The sequence below is a fragment of the Genypterus blacodes genome, unplaced genomic scaffold, assembly GCF_046128005.1.
Source record: "Genypterus blacodes isolate CSIRO-AG114 ecotype Tasmania unplaced genomic scaffold, CSIRO-AGI_Gbla_v1 ptg000058l_1, whole genome shotgun sequence".
Taxonomy (NCBI): Eukaryota; Metazoa; Chordata; class Actinopteri; order Ophidiiformes; family Ophidiidae; genus Genypterus; species Genypterus blacodes.
Window position 1 is genome coordinate 6,643,951 of NW_027466870.1, and position 23,254 is coordinate 6,667,204.

A 23,254-nucleotide genomic window follows, 5' to 3' on the forward strand; every position below is an offset into this window, starting at 1 on the left:
GCTTGATTTAAATGTCATTATGTGGTCATTAGCATCTGTCTCAAAGATGTGAGAGGCGTTTTGTAGAGAGGGGATCCCGCCGCTGAGGTCCACAGCACAGCGCAGTGTGTGGGCGAACCGTCACCTTCACGGCTCCGCGGGATTCTGACTCTGCAGGGGGGACAGGAAAGCCCTCACTTCAACGTGTGTGTGGGTGTGCAAGCGCTGGCAGTTAATACGGAGCTGTGGTTCCAGGTACCCGACACGCTGCACAGAGCAGCAGGATGCAGGCTGGTGGTCTCTCACACACCCACACTCTGCTCTTTACGGGCCTTAGAACACTAAAGTGGGTAAGTTCAAGTTTCTCTTCATATCTCTCACTGCTTCATGCACTTTCATAGATTCATTGTGTTAAATTATGGATTAATATTGAAGTAGTTGTGACAAAACACCCAGCATTGATGCATCAGTGCTCTAATGTCTGGATAACAGGAGTGCAGCGATTAAATATGAAGGGTTTTCATCGTTTTTCTCATCATTTCTTACCGATTATGCAGGTGCAGATCCCATGATCTATCACCCGAAATGTGTGTGTTGGCGCAACCTGCTGAGATGAAACAGGACCAATGAAGTCTCCACAGTGGTGGGCTTGATGTTCCTCTGTATTACCCTGAGAATAAGAGGCAATTAGAGAAACTACAAAATGCAACCTCATGAGGGCACATTTACCAAGAACCTCTGTCCCTTTCTCGCAACTGAGTCAAATAGTGCTTCTCGGTATTAACAAGCCGCACTGAGGTTTTCAACTTGCAAAACGACAGAGGGTCAGAGTGAGAATGTTTCTATGTAGGAGGGAATGGAGATGCATTCAAAGGTAGAAGTGGAACTGATGGAGAGGGAGAGAGAGAGAGAAACGTAGAAATTCTTCATTTGTTTTACGTTACTGATTATTTTGTTGATTTGTCAGTAATGTTGACACTTCACCTTCCTCTCATGCAGTGGAGTCTTCAGCAGTGCAGCAGCTGTTCCTTGTTAGTAGCGCTTCATTAAAATGACCTGAACTGAACTGCAGTTGCGCTCGTGAGGAAGAAAGGTGTTGATGCAAAATGAAGCACCCCATGATGTTAATTTGCAGAAGGTTTAGTAAATCTGCCCCCCTGGTGTCACAGATCTGCTGCTCCCTGATAGATAATGCAACTCATCTTATTCATACTGATGATTCTGCATGATAAACTTTACTCTTTACTCTGTTGCTTCACCAGACTGCAATGCCTTTCAGTTGCAGATTGACAGGAACTTCATAAGAAAGATCCTGTTTGTTGTCATGGAGATCTGGCCTTGACCTCCAGGATGCAACACACCTCTGACACGGGTCGCCCTGTGAGCTGTTGACCCGGTGCCACAGTGTAGCTGCAGCTGAGCCTCGGAGGCCTTAACCTGACGCTGTGAAGGTGCTGTTGTTCCCAGAGAGAGGGTCCTGGCCCTGTCTTGGTTGTTAATTAGAACAGCACAGCCCTCCTGGGAGCAGAGGGCAGAGGGGACACTGTAGAACCCCCCCAGCCCCATCACAGTCAGATGAAAAGAAAACACTTCCAGTACAGGTTCCACATGTCGGTGCGAAGGGTGAAAATGTGTTTTAGATTTTCTTCCTTTCCTCTCCTCTCCGGTCCTGTTTGATTCTGGGCTGGAAGGGAATAACCTCCTTAGAGCTCTGGTAACACCTCTTAGTCCCCACTTTTTGGTTTTTTTCTACAGTGTGTGTGTGTGTGTGCATGTGTGTGTGCATGTGTGTGATCTGGTCCAGCATATCTGTTTCTTCCTTCCTCTGGGTTTTAGCTAATCCACTTCTCCAGGCTTCCTTCCCAGAACAGCGAGACCTTTCTAAAGAAAACAGGGCCGAGCAGCACCTTGGAAATCCCTCCACCTCTCTCATTAAAGATGAAGATGAAGACGAGGTTGATTTTCCTGATTCAATTTAAGCCCGTGAAACTGGACCTCGGCCACGGCGCTCAGAGAGACGGATGAAAGGGAGGCGGCGGGGGCGAGAGGGGGGCGCTTAAATTAGCAAAGATGAATCTTACTAAAGAAACACGGATCACTTTTCAATGACTGACTGCACAATCTGTGGTTAGTTACTAGATGTCACTCATGGGTGACATGTTGACTAGCTGCTTAGCTCTTTCATTCTTAAATCTAAACTTCAGGAGCCAAGCACTTTGTCTGTGTGTGTGAGTGTGTGTGCATACAGTATGTGGATGTGCCTACGTCCGCCTGTTCACATGCACAAGCACTTGTGTGTGTGGTTTTGTGCGACATAATGACGGCCCAGTAGAGCTGCACGTCAGGCAAATGACAGACCTCCAGACATAAAGACTGTTCTTACCTTCATGTAATTCAAACAATGATCTGCTGTGGACTTGCTGCAGCAGCCAAACTGGGCATCTTCTCTATAATCACACTCCTCAGTCGTGAACAGAAACAAAGAGCAACAGTTCCTCTCATGCAGCAGCCTCGTTCTCAACACACTTTACATCCATCATTGATTATTAAACAGAACTTTCTTAAACATGGCTTCTGGGACTTTAAATCCTCATCCATGCTCACTTTATTAATTCTGGTTTCATCCTATAATCCTGGATCATGATTGGTAGGTTCAAGAGCCAGGCGGTATTTATCATTTTCAGCCTGTAGGCCTATAATCCAGCTGAGACGCAGCTACTACAGCTACCACATTCATAAGAGTTTAATGTGCTCCTTTGACATGCGTGGATAAGTGTCAGTGCTGTCAGCAGCCACCAGCAGAGAGAGAGAGAGAGAGAGGAAGGTACGAATAATCCAGGAGGAATCCAGAACGGACAGAAACACAGATTAGATTCAGATTGAAATGTAACATAAATGGTAAGAAGTCACTGGATGCAAAAGCTCTGAGTTTCAAACCGACGTCATCAACAAGCACAAGGCAAAGAGAGAGGCAGAGCATTCAAAATAGATCAAGACTGTATTTTCCCAACTCCAACTTAAGACTCTTATCTGTCATCTCACACTCCCAGCTGTGTTTTTGTTGTTTTTCCCCTCACTTTGGTTCCTTCTTTTCATTTCAGAATAAGCGATGACAGAATCTTTCAAACACCGCAGCAACGTCTCTTTCTTCAGCCTCTCGCCCATTGTTCGCTTTGACTCCAGCAACCAAAGCTTTTATGTGTGCGACAATGCACGCCTAGACCATATTTAAGGTGCTGTAAAGATTATAGCAACACTCTGTGCTTTTGTGTTAAAGTGATTACAGTGTTCAGCCATGTGGTGTTTGTGTGCGACATTGCGTTAAAAGACACACAGACGCATCTATGCATCCAAATGTTTTGTCCAGATGTGTGGACATTGGCAAAACCCACAGTTGACCGTTTCATATCTGCAAATCTGTTTAACACATTATCCCTACCCCGCATAACACACACACACACACACACACACACACACACACCGCCGCCTCCCCCTCTTGGCTGCAGGCGTCTCCCCCACCCTTGGCCTCCCTGGGGAGCCACTACAGGCAGGCTGGCTCCAGTATTCTGCACCGAGAGCCAGGGGGGTCTCCATGGAAGGCATACACAAGTGGTGATTCTCTCCTTGGGGCACAGGTACACTCATCGCCCTGGAATCATCTGAAGGAGGTAGGTCACGTGTGGCCGTAAACACGCTACGAGCACAGTTAATGAGTCACTGTAAATCCATCTTCTTGGCTGAGAGTCTCTGGAGGCGTAAGAAGGAAAGTCATGCTGTAGCTTTGAGTCACTCTGGTCAGATAGTTCAGTGGTTAGTTTACTGTCCGTTCTCTTCATATAAAGTTCCAGTGAGAGGCAGATATCTAAGCTAATACAGCAGATATGTAACTAATAATATAAACAAAGTCCCTGCACAGTGTGATTCATTACCACTAACTACTTACTAACACCATTAAGTCCTCACACCTACCTAACACCTACTGGACCTGCAGCAGAGAGACTACAGGAGCAAACCTTCCTTTCATTTTGTTGCATTGTGCCTTTTCTTGTGTAAAACAGTGTAAAAAAGGAAAGAAATGTGTTCTGTTAGTGAAACCATAGATTCCGAGCTTCCCTGAAAGCCTCATTTTGAACTGTAACTGTAGCTGTAACCCGACTGAACATCTCCCAGTGTTACAGATATCGTGCCTGTGTGGTGGAGTGTGTTCTTCCCTAAGAGGTGCAGTTTATGCTGACACAGTGCGAGCCGGTCTTTACCCATGGGGCCGTGCTCACGCTCATCTGTAGGCTTCTGTTTGCTTCTCACCATTACCACTCATTTGCGATTTACCCTGTTTGAGACCCGCAGGCCACTTAGAGCCTGTTCCCCTCTGACCTCTGCGAAGGGTTAAGTATGGGAACGATAGGGTCAAAGAGAAGTGAAGGGTTAATTGTACTCCCTCTTAGAAGTAATCGCCAGCATCACCCATGCCCAGCAACCCCCCCCCAACACACACACACATACACATATTTTACAGCTGCCACAGCCCTCCAGCCCTCCAGCCCTCCAGCCTCTGCAGCCTCCCTTCATATCCTGGCCTGCAGGCCGACAGTCTGGGGTTTTATGTAGACAGATAGATGTTCAGCTTGTTTCCTGCTACATATTTAGCATACCAGAGAGCGCCTGAAGGTCACGCCTTGTCCAAGCCGTCTCCTCTGGTGCATTGAGCCGGACGGTACCCCAGGGTCACCCAAACACACAACCAGACCATAGTCCCACACATCCTCTGCAGACAGAGAACAGCAGCGCCCCGGCTCTGTTTGCCAGCCCGAGTACACACAAGAATGATGGAAAGTTCAGGGACAATGGAAGAAGAGGAGGAAGAGGAATGTTAATTGGAGCAGAATAGCTTTGGCTTCTTGTTGCAGGGGTCCGGTTACAGTTTGTGTTTTAGCTATGGATAAGCTGCGATCCAGTTTATATGTTTATACGTGTGTGGGTGTGTGTGTGTGGGGGTGTGTGGGTGTGTGGGTGTGTCAGAATGGATGCGATTAGAGGAGTAGATGGAGCGCTGCAAGGTAAGAGGGCGTGATGGAGAGACAGAGGAAAGCCAGGTTGGAATGGGAGCGTAATTGGCTGAGATGAAAAATGAGAGTCCTTGACCTTTTGTTGCCTCGGGGGGGACGGCTGATAGCATGAGAGCTCAACCAATCGGCCCGGCCCGCTGCCACTCCCTCACCCATAAAGATCTTTAACTACAGGGATGGAGGACAGGAAGGATGAAGGTAACGAGAGGCGCTACAGCTCAGGGGGGAGTCGCTAGGTTGTACTTGGGTGTGGTGGTCTTTCAAATTTGTGTGTGTGTGTGTGTGTGTGTGTGTGTGTGTGTGTGTGTGTGTGTGTGTGTGTGTGTGTCAGGGTCTCAGCTGTCTCAGCCTCCATTAGTCTCTAATAGGCTTGTCACTCAGAGCTTTTAACTCTTCTTGTCCACATGGCAGGCGACCAACAGCTCCACTCACCCCGCCTAGGCAGATGTACCTATTAGCATCACTCCCCACCCGTCCTCACTCGGCGTAAACACACACACAGCCAAGCGCATACACGCACACACGCAGGGTGAGACGTGTCCCACCTCCACCACAACACCTGTGGGAGATTCTAGACACATCAGCGACTACATGCCGCGCACCCAAGTCCCGTAATCTGATGTGCGATACAGTTGTAGTGGGAAATCCCCAGTGACCTCAGATTGACCCGCTGTGTGTGTGTGTGTGTGTGTGTGTGTGTGTGTGTGTGTGTGTGTGTGTGTGTGTGTCTGTGTGTGTGCGTGCGTGCCGCGTGTTGACAGGTGTGTGTGTTAATCAAAGCGCAGAGCTAATGACAGGGCTGCAGACTTGAAGCCTGGCTGAGAAGAGAAGGGGCCCAGGGGACGGAGGGTTCCCAGCACGAGTTCACTCACACACACACGCCCGATTCCACATTGTTGACTGATAACTGCGGTACATGAAGTCACAGAGACCAGGGAGTTTCTGAAAAGTTTGTTCTCAGCCCTGAGCAGTGTGTTTATGTGCAGACTTTGCTCCGATTTCTGCCTCTAATGCGATTTACTTTGCAATGTAAGCATGGATGGAATTCCCAGACATTCACGACTCGTCACTTAATCTTCTTAATAGAGAAGTGTTTGCAGTGACAGTGAATCATTACAGGCCTGGATGAATCCATTTACAATCAGGTAATCTGGGATGTTTCTCAGTCTGAAGCAGAATGGATCTTTAAACGTGCTTGTAAACATACAAACTGGATGAAACGTTTTATAGCCTTTACTTCCAGATCGTGCCAGGAAGATCAAACCATTCACAAATAATCCTATGAGAGAATCCATGGCAGTCATAGTAAAAGAGAACTCTGACCTTCTTCTTCTGCGGCTTAAAAAGGTGCAGGAATGTGACAGCCAATGATAAAGTGCCAAACTCTGCACTTTCACACAGATCGGCGCTCTTTATGGCGCTGCGGCATGTCGGGGAAACACTGGCGAGTAAGTTCAAATCCAGTGACAGATAGAGAGAGAGAGAGAGAGAGATATTGAATGGGGGGAACGCAGGGAAAGGAGACAAAGAGACACGGGGAGAGAATTATGGAAGAAAAATAAGGCCAGCTGGGGGCGGAGCAGGCCGGAGAGGAGGCAGCTGTGAGTGCAGTTTGTCCTTGTTAAACTCGCAGCCATATGGACGGCATCTGAGCTGGAGGTTCTGGAGGTGATTTTTACGGCTGCTTTTACAGCCTGGCAAGGCTCGCACGGCCACAGAGAGAGAGAGAGAGAGAGAGAGGGAGAGAGGGAGAGGCTGCCTACCTGCCTGGGCGCCGACCATCCAGCTGATGGAGAGGAACAAAGCCCAATAATGCATTCTGCGTTAGGAATATTTAAAAAAAAGAATGTCCCGCACCTTGAAAAGAGATTAGCTGGGATATTGTTGCTCCACCACAAGTTCCCCCTTTTCTTTTCTTTTCTTTTCAGTTTGTTTCTGTTTTGTTCCTTTCCCTAAGCTTTCCTGCTTCCCCTCTTTCATCCATCATTCCTCCCTCCTGGCCTTTTTCTTCTCACTGTTTATTCTTCATGGTGTCTATCTGAAAGGAAAACAAACTTTGCTGATTTCAGTTATTTCTCTAACATGATGTATAGCGGTAATTCATTACAGTAGCTGCCCCGACAAAGGCCCGTGTTGTGTTCAAAGCCCCTGCGTGAAATAATAAATGACAGTCTCCGTTCAGATTTCACACACAAACAGCGACAATTCTTCAGGATAATGTTTCTGTATCGCATGTACTCGGTTGCTGGGTTACTATAATCAGTCATATAAGATTAACAAATCATTACGCTGGAGACAAACAGCGCTGATTGCTGCTTTTAAAAGATAAGCACGTTCATACATTCATGCGTCTGGTACATACACATCATTTACTGTGTGTGTGTGTGTGTGTGTGTGTGCGTTCTCCTTCCGTACATGCTGGAGGAAAAGCACACTATGGGAACCTGCCTTAATGCAAACTCACACACATACATTATATCTGCCATGCAGCTAATTTCTTTTCATCTTTTCCCACAACGTTCATTTGCTTCTGCAGCCATTGTTGTTTGAGTTGCCAAGCCTCTCCACCAAATTGCATTTCTCAGGCATTTCTGGCAACGTTTGAACTGGAGATATGAAGAGGATCAGGTTTCCACTGGGGGAATTGTGTGTGTGTGTGTGTGTGTGTGCGTGTGTGTGTGTGTGTGTGTGTGTGGGACTCATTTGTAGACAGATGCTCCATATGGATATGACAGAGCAGAAAGGACAGACTGAGCTCCTCCATTTAAAGAAAGAAATGTCAAAGAATATTCTACTTTTGCCAGTTTTGTCTCAGTGAAGGTTTGATTAATGTAATAAAATAAAATACATCATAAAAACAGATGAAAAGCACTTCCTTGTCAAATAAAGAATCAAACAGAGGAAGAATATCTCACAGAGTTACCAGATGCTCTGAGCTTCATTGATCTGATGGCTGTGACTGAAGCATTGTGGGATTGCTGGGCCTCAGAGTGCTGACACAGGGTCAAGAGCGCCTGTGCCTCCTCTCAGCCCTGCATGTTTACTCTTTTCCTTTAACACACAGAGAAGTGCTTTAGAAGGCACAAACACCTTTGCTGAATCGAGTATGACGACACAAGCACAGGGAGTCGGCTAATGCCAGATCAAACAGGCTACAACCGAGAAGAAACATCTTTAAAACTTTGATCTTTTTCTAGGTTTCTGACAGTAAACTTCATCAAAGCCACAACCAGGCCATTGGCCCGCTTCAAACCTGCCAGTTAAAAGCAAAACTTACTGTACGGAGAAGTGAAAACCGGCAGCGGAGGTGATAGAGAAACGTTTATCTGTGTGTCAGGTGACCACATCTGAGAGGCCTGTGCTCATATTTATATCAGCATAATCAGGACAACTCCTCTGCTAGCTCTCTCTCTCTCTCTCTCTCTTCCTCTCTCTCTTGCTCTCTCTCTCCCTCTCATTATGACATTTGGCCATGGCGCACTGGTGGATCAGGGCCAGCTTAAACAGTTTGCTCTTTCTCTTCCCACCCTCTAGCTGTCACATCAAACCTGACCTTCAGAAACCGAATGCAGGCCCACTTTGAGTCACTGTTGTGGTTTTGGCAAATGGCATTAAAAAAAAAGTGGCTATGCAGGGGGAAAAAAAGCGGTTTAAATTCATCTGGAGGAATAAAAAACTACACTCCTCAGCTTGGAAAGGGTAGAAGCAGATAGGCAGGATAAACGCACAACTGGGAGGTGAAGAGACGGGAGGTACAAAGCTGAAACCTGAACTCCTGCCAAACTATTGTAAGAGTAGCTGCTCCGCCTGCAGCTGTCCTGGTAATCTTTCCCACCGCTCCCTCCCCTCCACATCTGTCCTCATTTCTCCTCTCTGATTTTATTTCTTCTCATACTTCACATAAACACATGCAGTTCCGCCTCGTACCCACATTGAAGCTGTATCAGATAGATGATGAGTTAATTCAGCGGCTGTCACCGATGATGACCTGATTACCAGAACAGAGAAGCTTTCTTATTCTTCTGCAGCTATGAAATCTGGCCACACACTAGCATAGGGGCACCTCCATACACACACACACACACACACACCAGCGCGTGCACAAACACACACAGGTTGCGCTTTGATTTATTTTAGTACTGGATTACACTGTTGCGTGATAGATTGATACGATGTGAAGTGAAATGGAAGCGTGTATTCCAAAAGAAACGGAGAAGCTTGCAGGAAAGGGTGCCAAGTTAGTGCGTGCAGGGTGAAATAGAGGAGAGAGGAGGGGACGTTAAATGGAAAATGGCTCCCTGCCAAGTGGCAAAGTGCCCTTTCAGCTGTCTACTTGTTTTATACACACTCTTCCATCACAAACATCTCATCGCTGAGGACAAGTTTCAGTGTATGTGTGTGAGTGTGTGCGTGTGTGTGTGTTTATGTGAATACCTGCTTTAACTTGTTCCTTTGACCATGAAATGTGAAGGGCTTTGTTTTCCAGGAGGACAGTCAAGAAGCAACTATTTTGCCGGGTCGACAGGATTGGGGACACGGAGACGTGTAATTTAGCGTGCAGCATTATTTCCTGTCAGAGACTCATAAAGAAAGAAGATAACACAGAGATGTGTCTGTCAAAACCCTCTCAGACAAGCCTCCTAATGTGTGTGTGTGTGTGTGTGTGTGTGTGTCAGTGTGCGCGCTAGTTGGTCAATCTCCTGTCTGCTTTCAAAGACGTGTATTGTCTGTTCTTATCTGTACATCTGTGCAGTAGGAGGGGAAGGAAGGCAGGAGGATTGGGGAGGAGCAGCAGAGTTGTAGTTAAACCCTCCTGTTGACTCCCTGCTTTTAAGCTGTAATTTATATTCACCTCTTAACTCTGCAAAACAGACAGCCCACATATTATTGAATGATGAATGGCTCTATTGATGGGGAAGTAGGAGACATCACAGACTTTAAGACACCTCCCCTTCACCTCCCCGCTCTAATCAGTCACCAGCCACATTGGCGTAATCAGAACATTACTATGCAGAGACGCACTCAAGCCTTTGCTTAAGTAAAAGAAGCACTAAATTAAACTCAAGTGTGAGCTGTTAACTGTAGTCTTCTTCTCATTTTGAAGTTTGTTGTCAGCCTTGTTCTTATCTACACTTACTTGAAACCTTGAGGAAGAACACAACACACTGAGCCACATCTACCCTCCCTCTCACCACTGCCTCCACTGAGTGAAAACAAGTTATTTAAGGTAAGCTGTCTTCTCAAGGCCCCCATCCTTGTTCTGATTGGCCATCTGTCTCAGGCCGGAGCTCAACAAAACACCCGCAGATGTTGTGATCACTCACCGGCTCGCTGCGTTCTTTGTGGGATGTGTTACATATTGATTAAAACATGTTGTGGATGTAAAGGATTGGTCCAGTGCGAGGTTCTCAGGTCAGTTCAGGACCCAGGGGTTTGTCTTACTGGATGCATTTCAGTGGATGTGAAATTCAAGTTTTGCAAGACTGAGGATGTTCAGCACACACTCCCTACTACATTACACAATGAATAATGACAGCAATAACAATACACAGATGTCCCCTTAAAGTATGGCAACACATACAGAAGAAAGTAGTTTAAGTTTGATGGTGGAAGATCTTCAATCTCTCGTGTCTGAGGCTTTCAGGTTTCTGATTGGCTGACAGAACAGATGCTTCCTGACAGGCTGAGTTAAAGCACCAAACCTGTTTTAAAAGGTCTGTAGATAAAGTCATAAGTGCATCGTGCCATGAATCTCAAACAAGGCTGAGTTTCTTTAAGCTCACTCTGAAATATGAATCTACAAAGTGACTGCAGCTGTCTCATACATGCAGGCCAGTGAAAGCCATAATATTTCCCTCACAAAATGAAATTACTCCAGAAATGTGCAGAGTTATTTGCCACCCCTTGGGAAATAAGTAGCAGGATATCCTACAGGCAGATGTATTTGGCTTAAATGTCACTAAAGCAGAAGTAAAGTAATGTAATGTACTGCGTTTAGAGGCCATACATGACGGTGTGGCTGTAGCTGTTTCAATGTGAACTTGCTCAGTTGTTAAGTCATTTAATCTGTCAAATGTGGGCATTTTCATACAGTATGCCAGCGCTGGTACACAACACCATTCAACCAAAGTGGTACAGTGTAAGTATTGTTTCTGTTTAGGGTTCCCAGCAGAGTAGTAACCACATTGAATGCAATAAAACAAAGAGCTCTATTTAAAAAGAGCTCTGTTTGCTGTTAAAGCGCTGGAGCACTATTCTGCAGCTTTTGCCCAGTGTGCTCAGTAAACGGTATCAAGTAGATTTTTAGTTGCTATTTTAGAGAGGGTTCGAAAAAAAAACAAAGTCTGTTCAAAGTTCCATAGCATCCACCGTATCCCACTGTGCCTGATTCCCGGTACCCCAACACGAGAGACCCTGGCTGGGCCGGGGCCAGCTGGAGTGGCCCCGAGCTCCTTGGAGATCCACGGTTACAAAGCCTCACTGTGCTGAGCAGCACTGGGAACTGCACACTGGCAGCGGCTCTGACATTTAACCAATGCTGGGCACCACTTAAAAAGACCTGCCATTTTTCTGTCTGCCTTTCACCTTCATCCACCTCGTTCCCTTTCCCACTGGCGTCACCCTGTCTTAGCTTTGGTGTTTGTCTTTGTCCCCGACTCCCTCTCTGTCTGTCTGGGCGGGACTTCTTGTGTGTAAAATACATCTTCAAGGGGCCGATTGAGTCAACCTGTTTTTCTCCTTATGTTTCTTTCTCTTTCGCTTTCACCCTTTGTCTGTTTCTCTCTCCATTCCTCTCACAGAATCATAAATAGTTATTAAAGTAGTCACTACACAGGACTACCACTGGTTTTCAAGAGGATTGTCACCTCCAAAATAGCTTGCCCTTTGCTATGCTAATCCACTGGACGTATTGTTTTTCAGGAGAGAGACGTTTGGATTGAGATCAGGTACTCCAAAGTGGAGGCATGGCTCTAAAGCCGCCGTAAGAGGGCTAAATGGCACCCACTAACAACCAGGAGGAAGGATGAGGTGTTGAGTGTAGGTGCTAACAGAAGGATCAAGTGGACAGTGAGAGAGTCTGGCATTGGGGGAATCCCTGCTGAGATCACGTTCCTATTCTGAGGCTGGAGCCCCACTAATTCTACCTTGAGCAGAGAGCACGGCATGTTCACGATACAGAGCCTGCCTGCAGCCTGATCCGGGTCAGGCAGGGCCCCGGGCTGTGACTGCTGGCTCTGTGTGTCAGCATGTGGATCCAAGGGGACTCCTGATCTCTGAGCACAGGAAAATCACTACAAGAGAAAATGACTTTACCTGATTGTTTATCTGATTGTCTTCTAGTTTGAGTGGATCTACGAGTCCCTAGAAAGGCAATGAGCAATAGTCAGTGAGAGAATGAGAGCAGGGGGGAAACAACAAATTCACCTCTCCCCCGCCTGTATCCGTATTGATTACATCACCGATACTTATTGCGTGCTTTCACTTCTCAAATGAAGTTTTGTGAGTATCGATTTCAGACCTGGGTCACCTCCTCGCAGATGAGAGATTATTCAGTTTTGTTGTGTGTGCGTCACAACATCACCAAAGCATTGTGGGTAGATTGGGCAGTTCAGTGATTGGGGAATTTCCAAGGCCTGACCAGGGCAATACAGTTTGTAATCACACATATTTTCTCTGTAATCAGTTTATGTTTGGTCATACTTTCATTCTCAAAACATACTTAAGCCCGTGAGATATCCGTGGCATTTACATGGATTTGTGATCTTTTATTTGAGTTTTGAAGCAGAACAAGCCAAAGAATGTCTTGGACCGAACTCACATCGGGTCTAATCACATTAACCACGCTTGTGACTACATCACTATTGTTCCAAAGTATCCTTAAACAAATATCACAACAAGGATTAATACAACTGGGACTTTGTAGAGTTGGATATAAGCTAAAAATATCCACTTGTTTCGCAAACAAGTCCCATTTTGCTGCTAAGCCTGAGTCCACTGCCACAGAATCTGAATCTGTAATCCAACAACAGATAGGAGATATTTGACTTTCAGTGAGCGCTACAATGTCACAGATAAGCTCAAATTCCATAAAGTGAGGTGACATGGATGGAGTCAAGCGTTGGTCAAAAGCTTCTCCCATCTGACTGTTTACATCAAACCCAAACTGATTAGAATGATTGAAGACTAATCCAATGTGAGATAAATGTTTTTGTTCTCAGATCTGGCAATCGAAGGTCAGTGGTTCCTCCGCTCTCTGTTTTCATTTCTCTCAAGTCAGACTGCAGTTTATCACTCTCACTGACTCATAGCGAAAGTAATTCAGTCATTTGGCGTTTTTTTTATGTGCACGTACAATCAAACATTGTGTTACTTTGATGTGATCTGGATCTCGGTGGACAGGGGTCACATGTATGGAGTGTGTAGCTGAGATGATGCTGATTCAGGGCTATGAAACAGTTTTGACATGGTTTCAACAGATTGGGTTGCAGATCCAGAAGAAGAAGATGTGTGTGTAATATATGTACAGACCTCATCGCCATGGTCACTGGGCCAAGCTAAGGTGTGAAGCCACAGACAAAATGACGCTGCTGGATTCTGTTAAAGCAGAAGTAAGAGTTGCGCTAACAGATTGTTGCCCCTCACTTCTGCCCTCCTCAAAGCCCTGAACCTACCTACCTTTATATAAATAAACATGTGTACAGGCGCTGGACTCACCTTCCCTCCCCACCATCCCATACCTAAATAAACACGGGGGGGCGGGGGAGGAGAGGGTTAATAGGGCCAAGTTTAGGGAAAAGGCGAGGAAGGGGGGAGCGATGAAGGCATGGAAGGAGGGGTGGAAGGTGAGGGAGGCCCAGGGGAGCTCATTATGCTGAGACAGAGGAGACGTTAACTCACACACACACACACACACACACACACATACACACTTCTTTAAGTCACACGCAGAGACTTATTACTCTACCTCTGTAACACACGCAGGCTTAAAGACCCATTAACACACACAGTTTAATAACAACGCTTATTGAAACCAGCAACCCAGAAAACTAGAATCTCCCTGGGTCCTGGTGCTGTGGAGCCCCAGAGCTCTAATATAAAGGAACATACATGTGCTTTGTGTGGCCTTTATGGTGTCTCACACACAGGATAAATGGAGACATTGTTTAGAGGAAAGTGTCCATACAGCATCCAGCCTACAGTACGTCTCTCCTTTTGTCTCTCCACTCTCTCTCTCTCTCTCTCTCTCTCTCTCTCTCTCTCTCTCTTTTTCTCTCTCAGCTCGGAGATGTTTATTTACAATTTCTTGTTTTATGATCATAGCTTTAATTGATAGTTAACCGTGGCTCTCCTCTCCCACTGTAGGATGAACATAAACAAGTGCTAAAGCAAAACATGTGTTAGCCGCTCGGCTCCGTGTGCCGTGTGTGTGCACGTGCACATGACCCGGGGTGTGAGAGCCAGGAAAGCCAGACTGGTTTCATTATGGTTCAAACGAGCCCATTATGGTTAGGAAAACCATCCAAACCCCAAACGGTTACCATAGCAACCCCAGTCACCTCTCTCTCTCTTTCTTCAACATCCCTCACTCTCTTCAGTTTTTCTCAGTCGTCAGTTTCTTCTCATCCTTCACCTCCGCGGCCTCCACCCATGCCCCCCCCCCACCCACACACACACACACACACCGCCCCTCCTGCCCCGACCACATCACAGACGCACACACAATGCACATTGATCTGCCACGCACACACAAGCACACACATACACACACACACAAACGTGGCACTCTCTCTCTCTCTCTCTCTCTTCTTGCTCCTTCTCTCTCTCTCTCCCTCTCTCTCTCTCTCTCTCCATCTCTCTCCCTCTCTCTCTCTCTCTCTCTCTTCTTGCTCCTTCTCTCTCTCTCTCCCTCTCTCTCTCTCTCTCTCCATCTCTCTCCCTCTCTCTCTCTCTCTCCCTCTCTCTCTCTCTCTCTCTCTCTCTGTCCCTCCCCCCCAGCGATTGAGTTTCACCCCCTTGCAGCCACCTTCCCACTGCCCTCTCACACTGGCTGCCCTCTGCTTCAAGAAAAATAAACCCATGGAAAAGAACACAGAAGATAAAAAACAGCAGTAGGGTTTGAGTTTGTCAGCTGCCTGCTCGCTTCTTTTCTGTTTGAGTTTGTTCGCTCCTTTGTGTTCTGCTGTTTTGCTTGTTTCACTGCCTTTTCTCTCAAATCATATTTAAGTCTGATTCCTTGTATCTTACTCGGGTTGCCAGGTTGTGCAAAATCACTTGTTAAGCTTGTTAAGAGGGTCTCTCTCTCTCTGCAGCTGTTTCAGACATCCAGTGAAGGCACATTTTCAAAGGTAGACAGTGCCTTTGAGCAAGTCTGGGTGTTTAAACTACCAGTTGTGTTTCTTAATTCATTGTACTAAAGCACTATTGAATGCTTCTCCTCTCCCTCCACCTTGCAGGGCTCCTTCCATCATTCCAGATGAGGCTGAGGCTGAGCTGCTCACTAATTGCACCGATACTTCTGCGACTCGTCAGCACAATTTTCTTTTATTATTATTTAATATTTTGTTATCCCTTAAGTATATTGAGAATTTGGCTTGAGTGGAATAACACACACACACACACACACACACACACACACACACACACACACACACACACGCTGAAAACCTTATTAATGACTTTAAGTGCCCCCCTATAATGCGGTGCTTTGGGGCAGGGCCGGTGGTCTCTGATTCTTATTGGGTTTTGTTTGATGTCTCCTCTTAATGGCAGTAAGTCCTCTGCATTATGATGGCACACACATATACACACACACAGGCGCACTTTATAATGCGAGCAGCCATTTGCCTTGTCACTGTGATAAAGTTGTTGGCGCGGTGGTGGGGTTGTTTTAGAGCCCAGACACCCTTAGCCATTACTCAGGTGATGTGCCAGTGGCTGGTGATCAATGTGTCTCTAATAGAGAGAATGGGGGGAGCAGAAAGCCAGACAAAGACAGCAATATTGATAAAGAGAGATAAAGATAAGCACAGAGAGTGATTGCACTTTTACCTTCACATTCATCACCTTGTTCATAGAGCACTAACTGGCTCTAACCTGCTCTGGGATATGAGCCCAGTAATAGCCTGTCTGCATGCTGTATTTATGAGCTGCCATCAAAACAATGGCATTTATCTCAGCTCAAGGATCACACACTTTCATCACTTTTATCATTATGTCTTCGCCTGTTAGTGCAGGTGGACACGCATCAGTCGGAGCCTGTGACCCCCCCGCCCCGCCCCTCCCCTCCCTGTGGAAAGCTCGGAGATGAGTGTCCGGTGTGAGGCAGCTAATGCTCCTTAAAGTTCAACCAAATCCTCAGGTCAACATCCATGCTTCTGCTGCACCGTTTGCTCGTCTGGCCTTCTGCCTCACTCGTGTATCCAGGTTTAAAAACAAAGAGCGTGCTTGTGTGTGAATGTTCATGCAGGTCTGGAGTAACTAAGTAAAGCTTCAGATTTAAAATGCAACTTCTCTCATAAGTCAGAGTTAAAAGCAGCCAGAGTGAGAGTGCAGATAAACAAAGAGAGGAGCCGTGCATGGGAAAGGGAAACCAAAGAGAGCAAACACATACTCGGCGTTGATAAGCGGGTTTGAGGGATGTGGGGGAGTTGGTAGTGTGTGTGTGTATGTGTGTGTGTGTACTCGGTGTGGGGAGGGCCAGAGTGCCAGGCTTTGTAGGAGGCAGAGAGAGGGCACGTCTGGAAAGCATCAACCTATAGCTCAGCATAGGTGTGTGTGTGTGTGTGTGTGTGTGTGTGTGTGTGTGTGTGTGTGTGTGTGTGTGTGTGTGTGTGTGTGTGTGTGCGTGTGTGCGTGTGTGGTGTGTTGCCTCCCTGGTCTCTGGCTTGTTAACCTGCAGGTCAGGAGCAGCTTCAGGTGATGAAGTCAATACCTGGCACATGGCGTGGGATTAATGACCGCTTCCATAGCGAGGGCATGCTCATGAATAAACACACACAAGCATGGAAACACACACACACACCGAGTTCATTCCCTCCTCTGCTGCTGCTGTTTGGAAAGTAAAGAAACAGCTTGAAAGTTCTTTGGATATTTTAATAGATAGTTACTTGTGGCCAGGTTATCACTTGTCAGGAGAGCTGGAGCGGTGGAGCCTGGTGCGCCTCGGGGGAAATCCTCTCCTGCTCCCAGATAAGACAAGTAGGAGCTCCGTCACATCAAACGCTCTGCCTTTGTTCAGCGCTGCGGTGCTTGCGTGTGTGTGTGTGTGTGTGTGTGCATGAGAGAGAGAGAGAGAGGTAGACCAGCAGCTGGTATTGTGTTTGTGTTTTGCCCTGTGAGACTCAGCCTGGAATGGTGTTATATTACATGTACCAGAGGCGAGGCGGGGTGAGCTGGCTCGATAGCCAAGAAGTGAGGGGGGTGACAGATGAACAGGGCTTGATACTGGGCAATTAAGCCCGAGTCTGACACCCAAAGCGCTTCTCATGCTCTGGCACAGGCTATTGTCGTCTGGAATCTGAGAAATGCATTTGATCAGAGAGGTGCAGCGACGTGGGTGTTATTTTTGACAACTTCTGGGGACTAAACAGCCACCGGAGAAGAGAAAGAGAAAACTGACATTGGAGGAGGATGAGGAGGAGGAGGAGGAGGAGTGCAGGGGTTACCTGATGAATACACATACTTTTGAAAGCTCAGGTCACTATTCAGAATATAAGCCCTGTCTTTCCCCGCACAGGCAAAGATCTTAGAGAGAAGGAGCTGGAAACATGACAACACTGTAAACTAATTGTAGAAAACATCATTTAATAAAACGCACAACACTTTAGAATGAAACTGAACGCAGGAGGTGATTGTGTTAAGTGTGTAAACTGATATAAAAACTGTGACATTGTCTGGATAGCAGAAGTGAACAGGGGGAGGAACCGCAGATATTTTGTCTGGCTCTGCACACAGCAGGCCTCCCTTCACACTTAAAGGGAATCCCATCTTTTCTTCTTGACTTCAGCATTCCTTGGAGTGAATGCAAGGCCAGAGTGTGTGTATGTGTGTGTGTGTGTGTGTGTGAAAGAAAGAGAGAAAGAGAGAGAGATCAGTGTTCACCTTCAGACTACTCAAAGTAATTAATACGATCCTCAGCCATGCAGTTTTGAGGGTTGAATAACTCAAAGAGGAAACTTACACCTGGGTCTTGTCTTGGTCGTCTCGCCTACAGTTGAGGACGACGTGCTGAGATGAAAAATAAAGGTGATATCATAGTCAGACCTGAATGGATTACCTTTTTATTCAGTGGGACTAGTTCACACGCTTGATATGAACTTTTACAACAGTTCTTGTCTTTTCTTGTTTCTTTTCTTCGTATTATTCTGCTTATTGATGTCCAGTAAAGCTCTCCTAATGGTCTTAAACCCGTCTCGCCAAGGGTTTAGTGAGGGAAACCCCTGATGGGACCGTAGTGTTCCATCGGGAACATTCACATTTATTTTAATCTGTGCATTCTCTTGGCCGGTGCAGCTGCAGGGTTTAATCTCTATAATGGCATTTTAAAAAGCCTCGACAGTGAGCAAAGAACAAACAAGACAATCCATTCTGAAAGCTACAGAAACGTAGACTGATCTATTCTACATGAAGACACTTAGACAGTTACTGTATCTGCCTGCAATACAGAGGGGGCAAAGTGTTACAGAGTGTGAAAAAGAGGGAGAAACCCCAGCTGTGTATTCTGAAGAGAAACTCCGTTATGTCTCAGACACAAACCAACTATTAAATATGTAGTCCTTCACCGTCCCTGTCCCAGTGTAGAGAACAGGTTGGCGTTCACAGCCTCAGAACTACTCCGGTGCTAGTTTAGATACAGCATAAGGTATGTAGCGCCCCCAATGGTGTAACAACGTACTGCAGCAACAGCTACGTTTGTTTTTGTTTTCGTGGATTGTGGAACCCTGACATCTAGTGGTATTGTAGTTCAATTACGTCACATCAGTTGTGAACTCGTTCAATGTTACTGGAATTCTGTTTCAAACTACACGGAGAAAAACTTCAGATCACATGTTAGAAAAGTATTTATTTGTGAGGTCATACAAGGCACTGTCTGTCATCCATGTGTGGTCACTGCTCAGTGGCTGGGACTCTTCACAGCGCCCATGCTTTCTTTTAAAGATGCTGACACAATTATACATTATTCTCAAGTTCTCAATTACAGCAATACCTTCATTTAAGTAGACTCTATGTAGTGTTAGTTATTTTGTAACACACTTTTTAATTTGATTGGTTAAGTGCTATAGAAACGATTCTCTGCTTTTTGTCAGTTCTACATGTGAGCAGTTACTCGTGCTTCATTAAGGTAGGACAGCTGTGGTGTGCTGATCATCCTCTCAGGGCTGAGTGTAGCGCAGGTATTTCTTCCCAGAAGGCAGCTCTTTGGTGGTCACGCCGCTGGGGAAGTGTGACGCAGCTTCTGCCTCAGAGAGAGTAGGGATGACCATGACTTTGTCACCAGGCTGAAAAGGAAAAAAGTGTGTTTAAGAAGATGTAATGTCTACATTAATAGGCTGTGTTTATCTTAGATAAGACATCAGATGACTGCTGAAAACACGGTTTACCTTCCAGTTGACAGGTGTTGCAACCTTCTTCTGTGCAGTGAGCTGCAGCGAGTCGATCACCCTCAGGATCTCATCAAAGTTCCTTCCAGTGGTTGCAGGGTACAAGATGGACAGCTTCAGCTTCTTGTCTGGGCCGACCACAAAGACCTACAGAGGGTGGAGATGGTAAAATACAGTAAACACTTTATTTTTAACTTGTACTACAAAACATAGACAGTACTGATGCAGCGGTGATTGAACGAGAGGGCGGGGCCTTACACAGCGAGCGGTAAGAGGCATGCCGTCCTTGTCCCTCTCATCGGGGTCCAGCATGCCCAGCTGGACGGACAGCTCCCTCTTGTCATCAGCGATGATGGGGAAGGGCAGGGGGCTTTCTAGGTCGTCATTAAATGCCATCACATCCTGTTAAAAAAAGAGAGGAAAAACATAAGATCACAAATATGATATCACCTCTGCTCTGTTGATGTGTCGTCAAGTTAAGTTAATCATTCTCCAAGTCTAGATATCAGGTTTATCTTGGCGGAGGTTTAACTAGACAAGAAATGTGCAAGTCATGCACCAGAGACATAAGCAGCAATTGATGAGGCAATGATGTCCCTATAACATCAGGAAGGACACGCCTGAGATGATTGATTTATGACAGCATATAGGTGTGAGGGAGGGGAGGGATCAGGCTTTGCTCCCACGGTCTGAAAACAGCTTCTTTTTGGACACTAGGTGGTGCTGTTTTACCATCAGAGGCAACCAATTCATCTACAGCTGGAAGTGAGCCAGCGCCGGATTCCAGGATTTGACTGCCCTTCCTTTTGGACCAATCACAGGCCGTCCAGGGAAGGCGTAACATAGCAACTCAATCACAGAGGGGCTCTGTGGAGGAGAGGGGTCAACCTGTGAACTTCCCCCTGAGAGGAGTTCAGCCTTTACAAGAGTGGATCTGGGTAGATTCTCAATACTCTTAAGCAGTAAGTGTGTGAGTTAAATATTATACCGAGTTTCACTACACACAGTCGCCCAACCTGTTATGCGACTGTATTCTTTTATCACTTATGCAAAAGATGTCCCCACTAGTAAATATGAACTGGTGTGTGTGTGTGTGTGTGTGTTCCTAACCTTGCTCCAATTGCGGTGGTCCTCCACACTGTCAATGGACAAGGCGATCATCTTAACCCCTCGCTTCTGGAAGTTTTTCGTCAGACTGGCAGCACATGCCAGCTCAGTGGTGCAGACAGGAGTGAAGTCCTTTGGGTGGGAGAACAGAATTCCCCACCTGCAGAGGAAAGAGACAAGATGGGGTTCACATCAACGCAGCACTGATATCTGTTCTACACATCTGCAGTCAAACCATTTAACACCTGCTGAAGATCCTCTCCTTTTGTTCCTGTTGTTGCTCCCTTTGGAGGATTTTTTGTGCGCAGAGGTGAGGAAGGAGTGGGCGTCGGGACAAAAGAGGGTGGGAAAACGGCTGAGAAAAGAGAAGCGCAGCGGGAACATCACGTCTCAGAGGAAATACCAGAACCAGCAGCCACAGACTGAAGCAACAGGTGTCTGGGAATCTGGCGAGCGTGATCGAAAGACGTTAAGCACAGCTGTGTCCTGCTGGGGATGTCTGATAAAGAGAGGGATCATGGGTAAGACAGACGGACATTCATCTGTAGGAAAATATCTCAGTGTTCACATGGGAAACACTTTAGGAGAGGGTGACAGATTTACTGCTGCGGTCACAGCACGGGGTGGAGTATGGACACAGATGTGGAAGATTCACCAAGCAGATGAGCCTTTAGTGTTGTGTAACACATCACCAGATTGGGGAGAGTGTGGCTGTGCCCCTGATTCCAGTGCTCCTGTGTGTGAATAGCAGCATTGTGGGCAGTTTACCAAGCATTCTCTTGGGATTAGGACAGTCCCAGTTTCAGTTAGTTGTGGGACAAGCAGCTTTGAAGGTGTTGTTGCTTTGAGAAATGTCTTACAGATCATAAGACACTGATGACTCATTTTCCCCCATTGTGAAAGACTGAGGTTAGAAAGAAATTAATCCCCAATCACAGCTACAAGTCCATGCCTATGTGCCAGCCACCACACACACACACACACACACACACACACACACACAAATGCCACATTCCTTTGTGTCAACTGGGACAAAGAGGAGAACAGGCCCACCATCACAACAGGCAGCTCCCGGTCCTAACTTAATGAGTAACAGCAGCTGGTTGCTAATCTTTCCCCCAAAAAACAAGTTCTGCATGCTATGGCCACTGTAGAACAGAAGCTAAAGAATATTGTGCTGCATCAGTGCATTCAGTCTGCTCATTCATTCATTAAATCCACCACAGTGAAGAGAGTAGAGGACCAACATTCCGACAGTGCTGATAGAGTGTCAGTGTCTAGAGATGATAGAACACAACGCTGTCGTCTATTATCAAATCTAATCAAAGCTGTGATGATACTGAGTGACACAGGTGCATCTCGGGGCACGACAGAGAACATCCTGCTGAACAGGTTTGGAGCCTGAACTCAGTTTGACTGGATCATATAAGCTGTCCCATTATCTATCCTGGCGCCACACTGACTCAAGGTGCTCTGGGAGGTTCTGCAGGAGGATCTTTGCAAGTTCTTTCTCCTGATAGCAATGGAGAGCAATGCTATGCCTCTGTGGTTGTCACAGGAGTGCGAGTGAGAAGTTTTTCCCACCTGCACTGTGAAGGTCTGACCTGCCTGAGGCTTGGGAGCCATGGACTGATAAGAAAGCATCATAAAAGAGCTTTGTGTTGTTATTATCATCCGTGTACAATGGCAGCTCCTCCCTTTCACCTGAACCAGGCATCCATCCTTCATGGCACCGAGTTCACAAAGACACACACACATACAAACACACAACTGTATATGGCAAACTGACCAAATGCATCACTAGAAATACTAGTAAATATTAACAAAATAAACATCAAATCTATTGAGGTATGCACAAAATCACAAGTGTGTATGGTTCTAATCCTTCGATCCCTACAGCACCTTATTGTCCACATCTCATTCAACCGAGTCATGATTGTGTAACTTTATGTTATATAAACCACCAGATGTCGCACAACTGAGGCTAATATGTCTACGGTCTCGTTCATCCACGTGTTTGTTCATCTATTAAAGCATTGATCTTTCTCCGATGAGGTGGGCAGCACCTTTTTCCCGCAATCATCTCCGGAGTGCGAACAGCTATAATCATAAATCACAACGCACATTTACAAACTTGCACAGTTTTATAGTAATAGTGTACGTGGAGATCGGCCACTTACGAGTCTCCCAGGAAATCGTGGAACTTGATTTTGCCGATTGTGGTCTCGGCCTCAAAGTTTGGGAAAACGTCTCCTAGCAAAACCCCCGGCATGGTCCGATCAGCTCTCAACACGTACACAAGAGAGAGGAATAGGCTGATGGACAGAGATAAACACTTTGTCCAACGACTAGACACAGATGAATAGACACGGAAGTAGGCGGGGTTATGTATAACTCGTGTAGTTAATCGACCAATCACAGCAAAACACCACAAGCCGGTGAAGGAAATGCCTAATATACTCTATTTACACTGTATTTCAATTTAATTTCGTGTCCACTATT

The 23,254-nt window shown here is 46.3% G+C and overlaps 1 protein-coding gene across 1 annotated transcript; it reads right to left on the reverse strand.

Moving 5' to 3' along the window:
- Nucleotides 1-19,102: 19,102 nt before the first annotated feature.
- On the reverse strand, nucleotides 19,103-23,108 carry prdx6 (peroxiredoxin 6). Its single transcript, XM_076153326.1, has 5 exons — nucleotides 22,933-23,108; nucleotides 20,756-20,912; nucleotides 19,904-20,047; nucleotides 19,646-19,792; nucleotides 19,103-19,543 (listed from the first exon to the last, which is right to left on the reverse strand). Exons 1-5 carry the CDS (start codon nucleotides 23,022-23,024, stop codon nucleotides 19,418-19,420), a joined length of 666 nt encoding a protein of 221 aa, XP_076009441.1. The 5' UTR covers nucleotides 23,025-23,108; the 3' UTR covers nucleotides 19,103-19,417.
- Nucleotides 23,109-23,254: the final 146 nt, after the last annotated feature.

What these genes read in the sequence shown, in the direction of transcription:
- prdx6 (XM_076153326.1), bottom strand. Translation starts at nt 23,024, where the DNA reads ATGCCGGGGGTTTTGCTAGGAGACGTTTTCCCAAACTTTGAGGCCGAG. An exon ending in ACCACCGCAATTGGAGCAAG is followed by an intron (nt 20,048 to 20,755) that starts GTTAGGAACACA and finishes TTTTTTTAACAG; the next exon opens with GATGTGATGGCATTTAATGA. An exon ending in CAACACCTGTCAACTGGAAG is followed by an intron (nt 19,544 to 19,645) that starts GTAAACCGTGTT and finishes TTTCCTTTTCAG; the next exon opens with CCTGGTGACAAAGTCATGGT.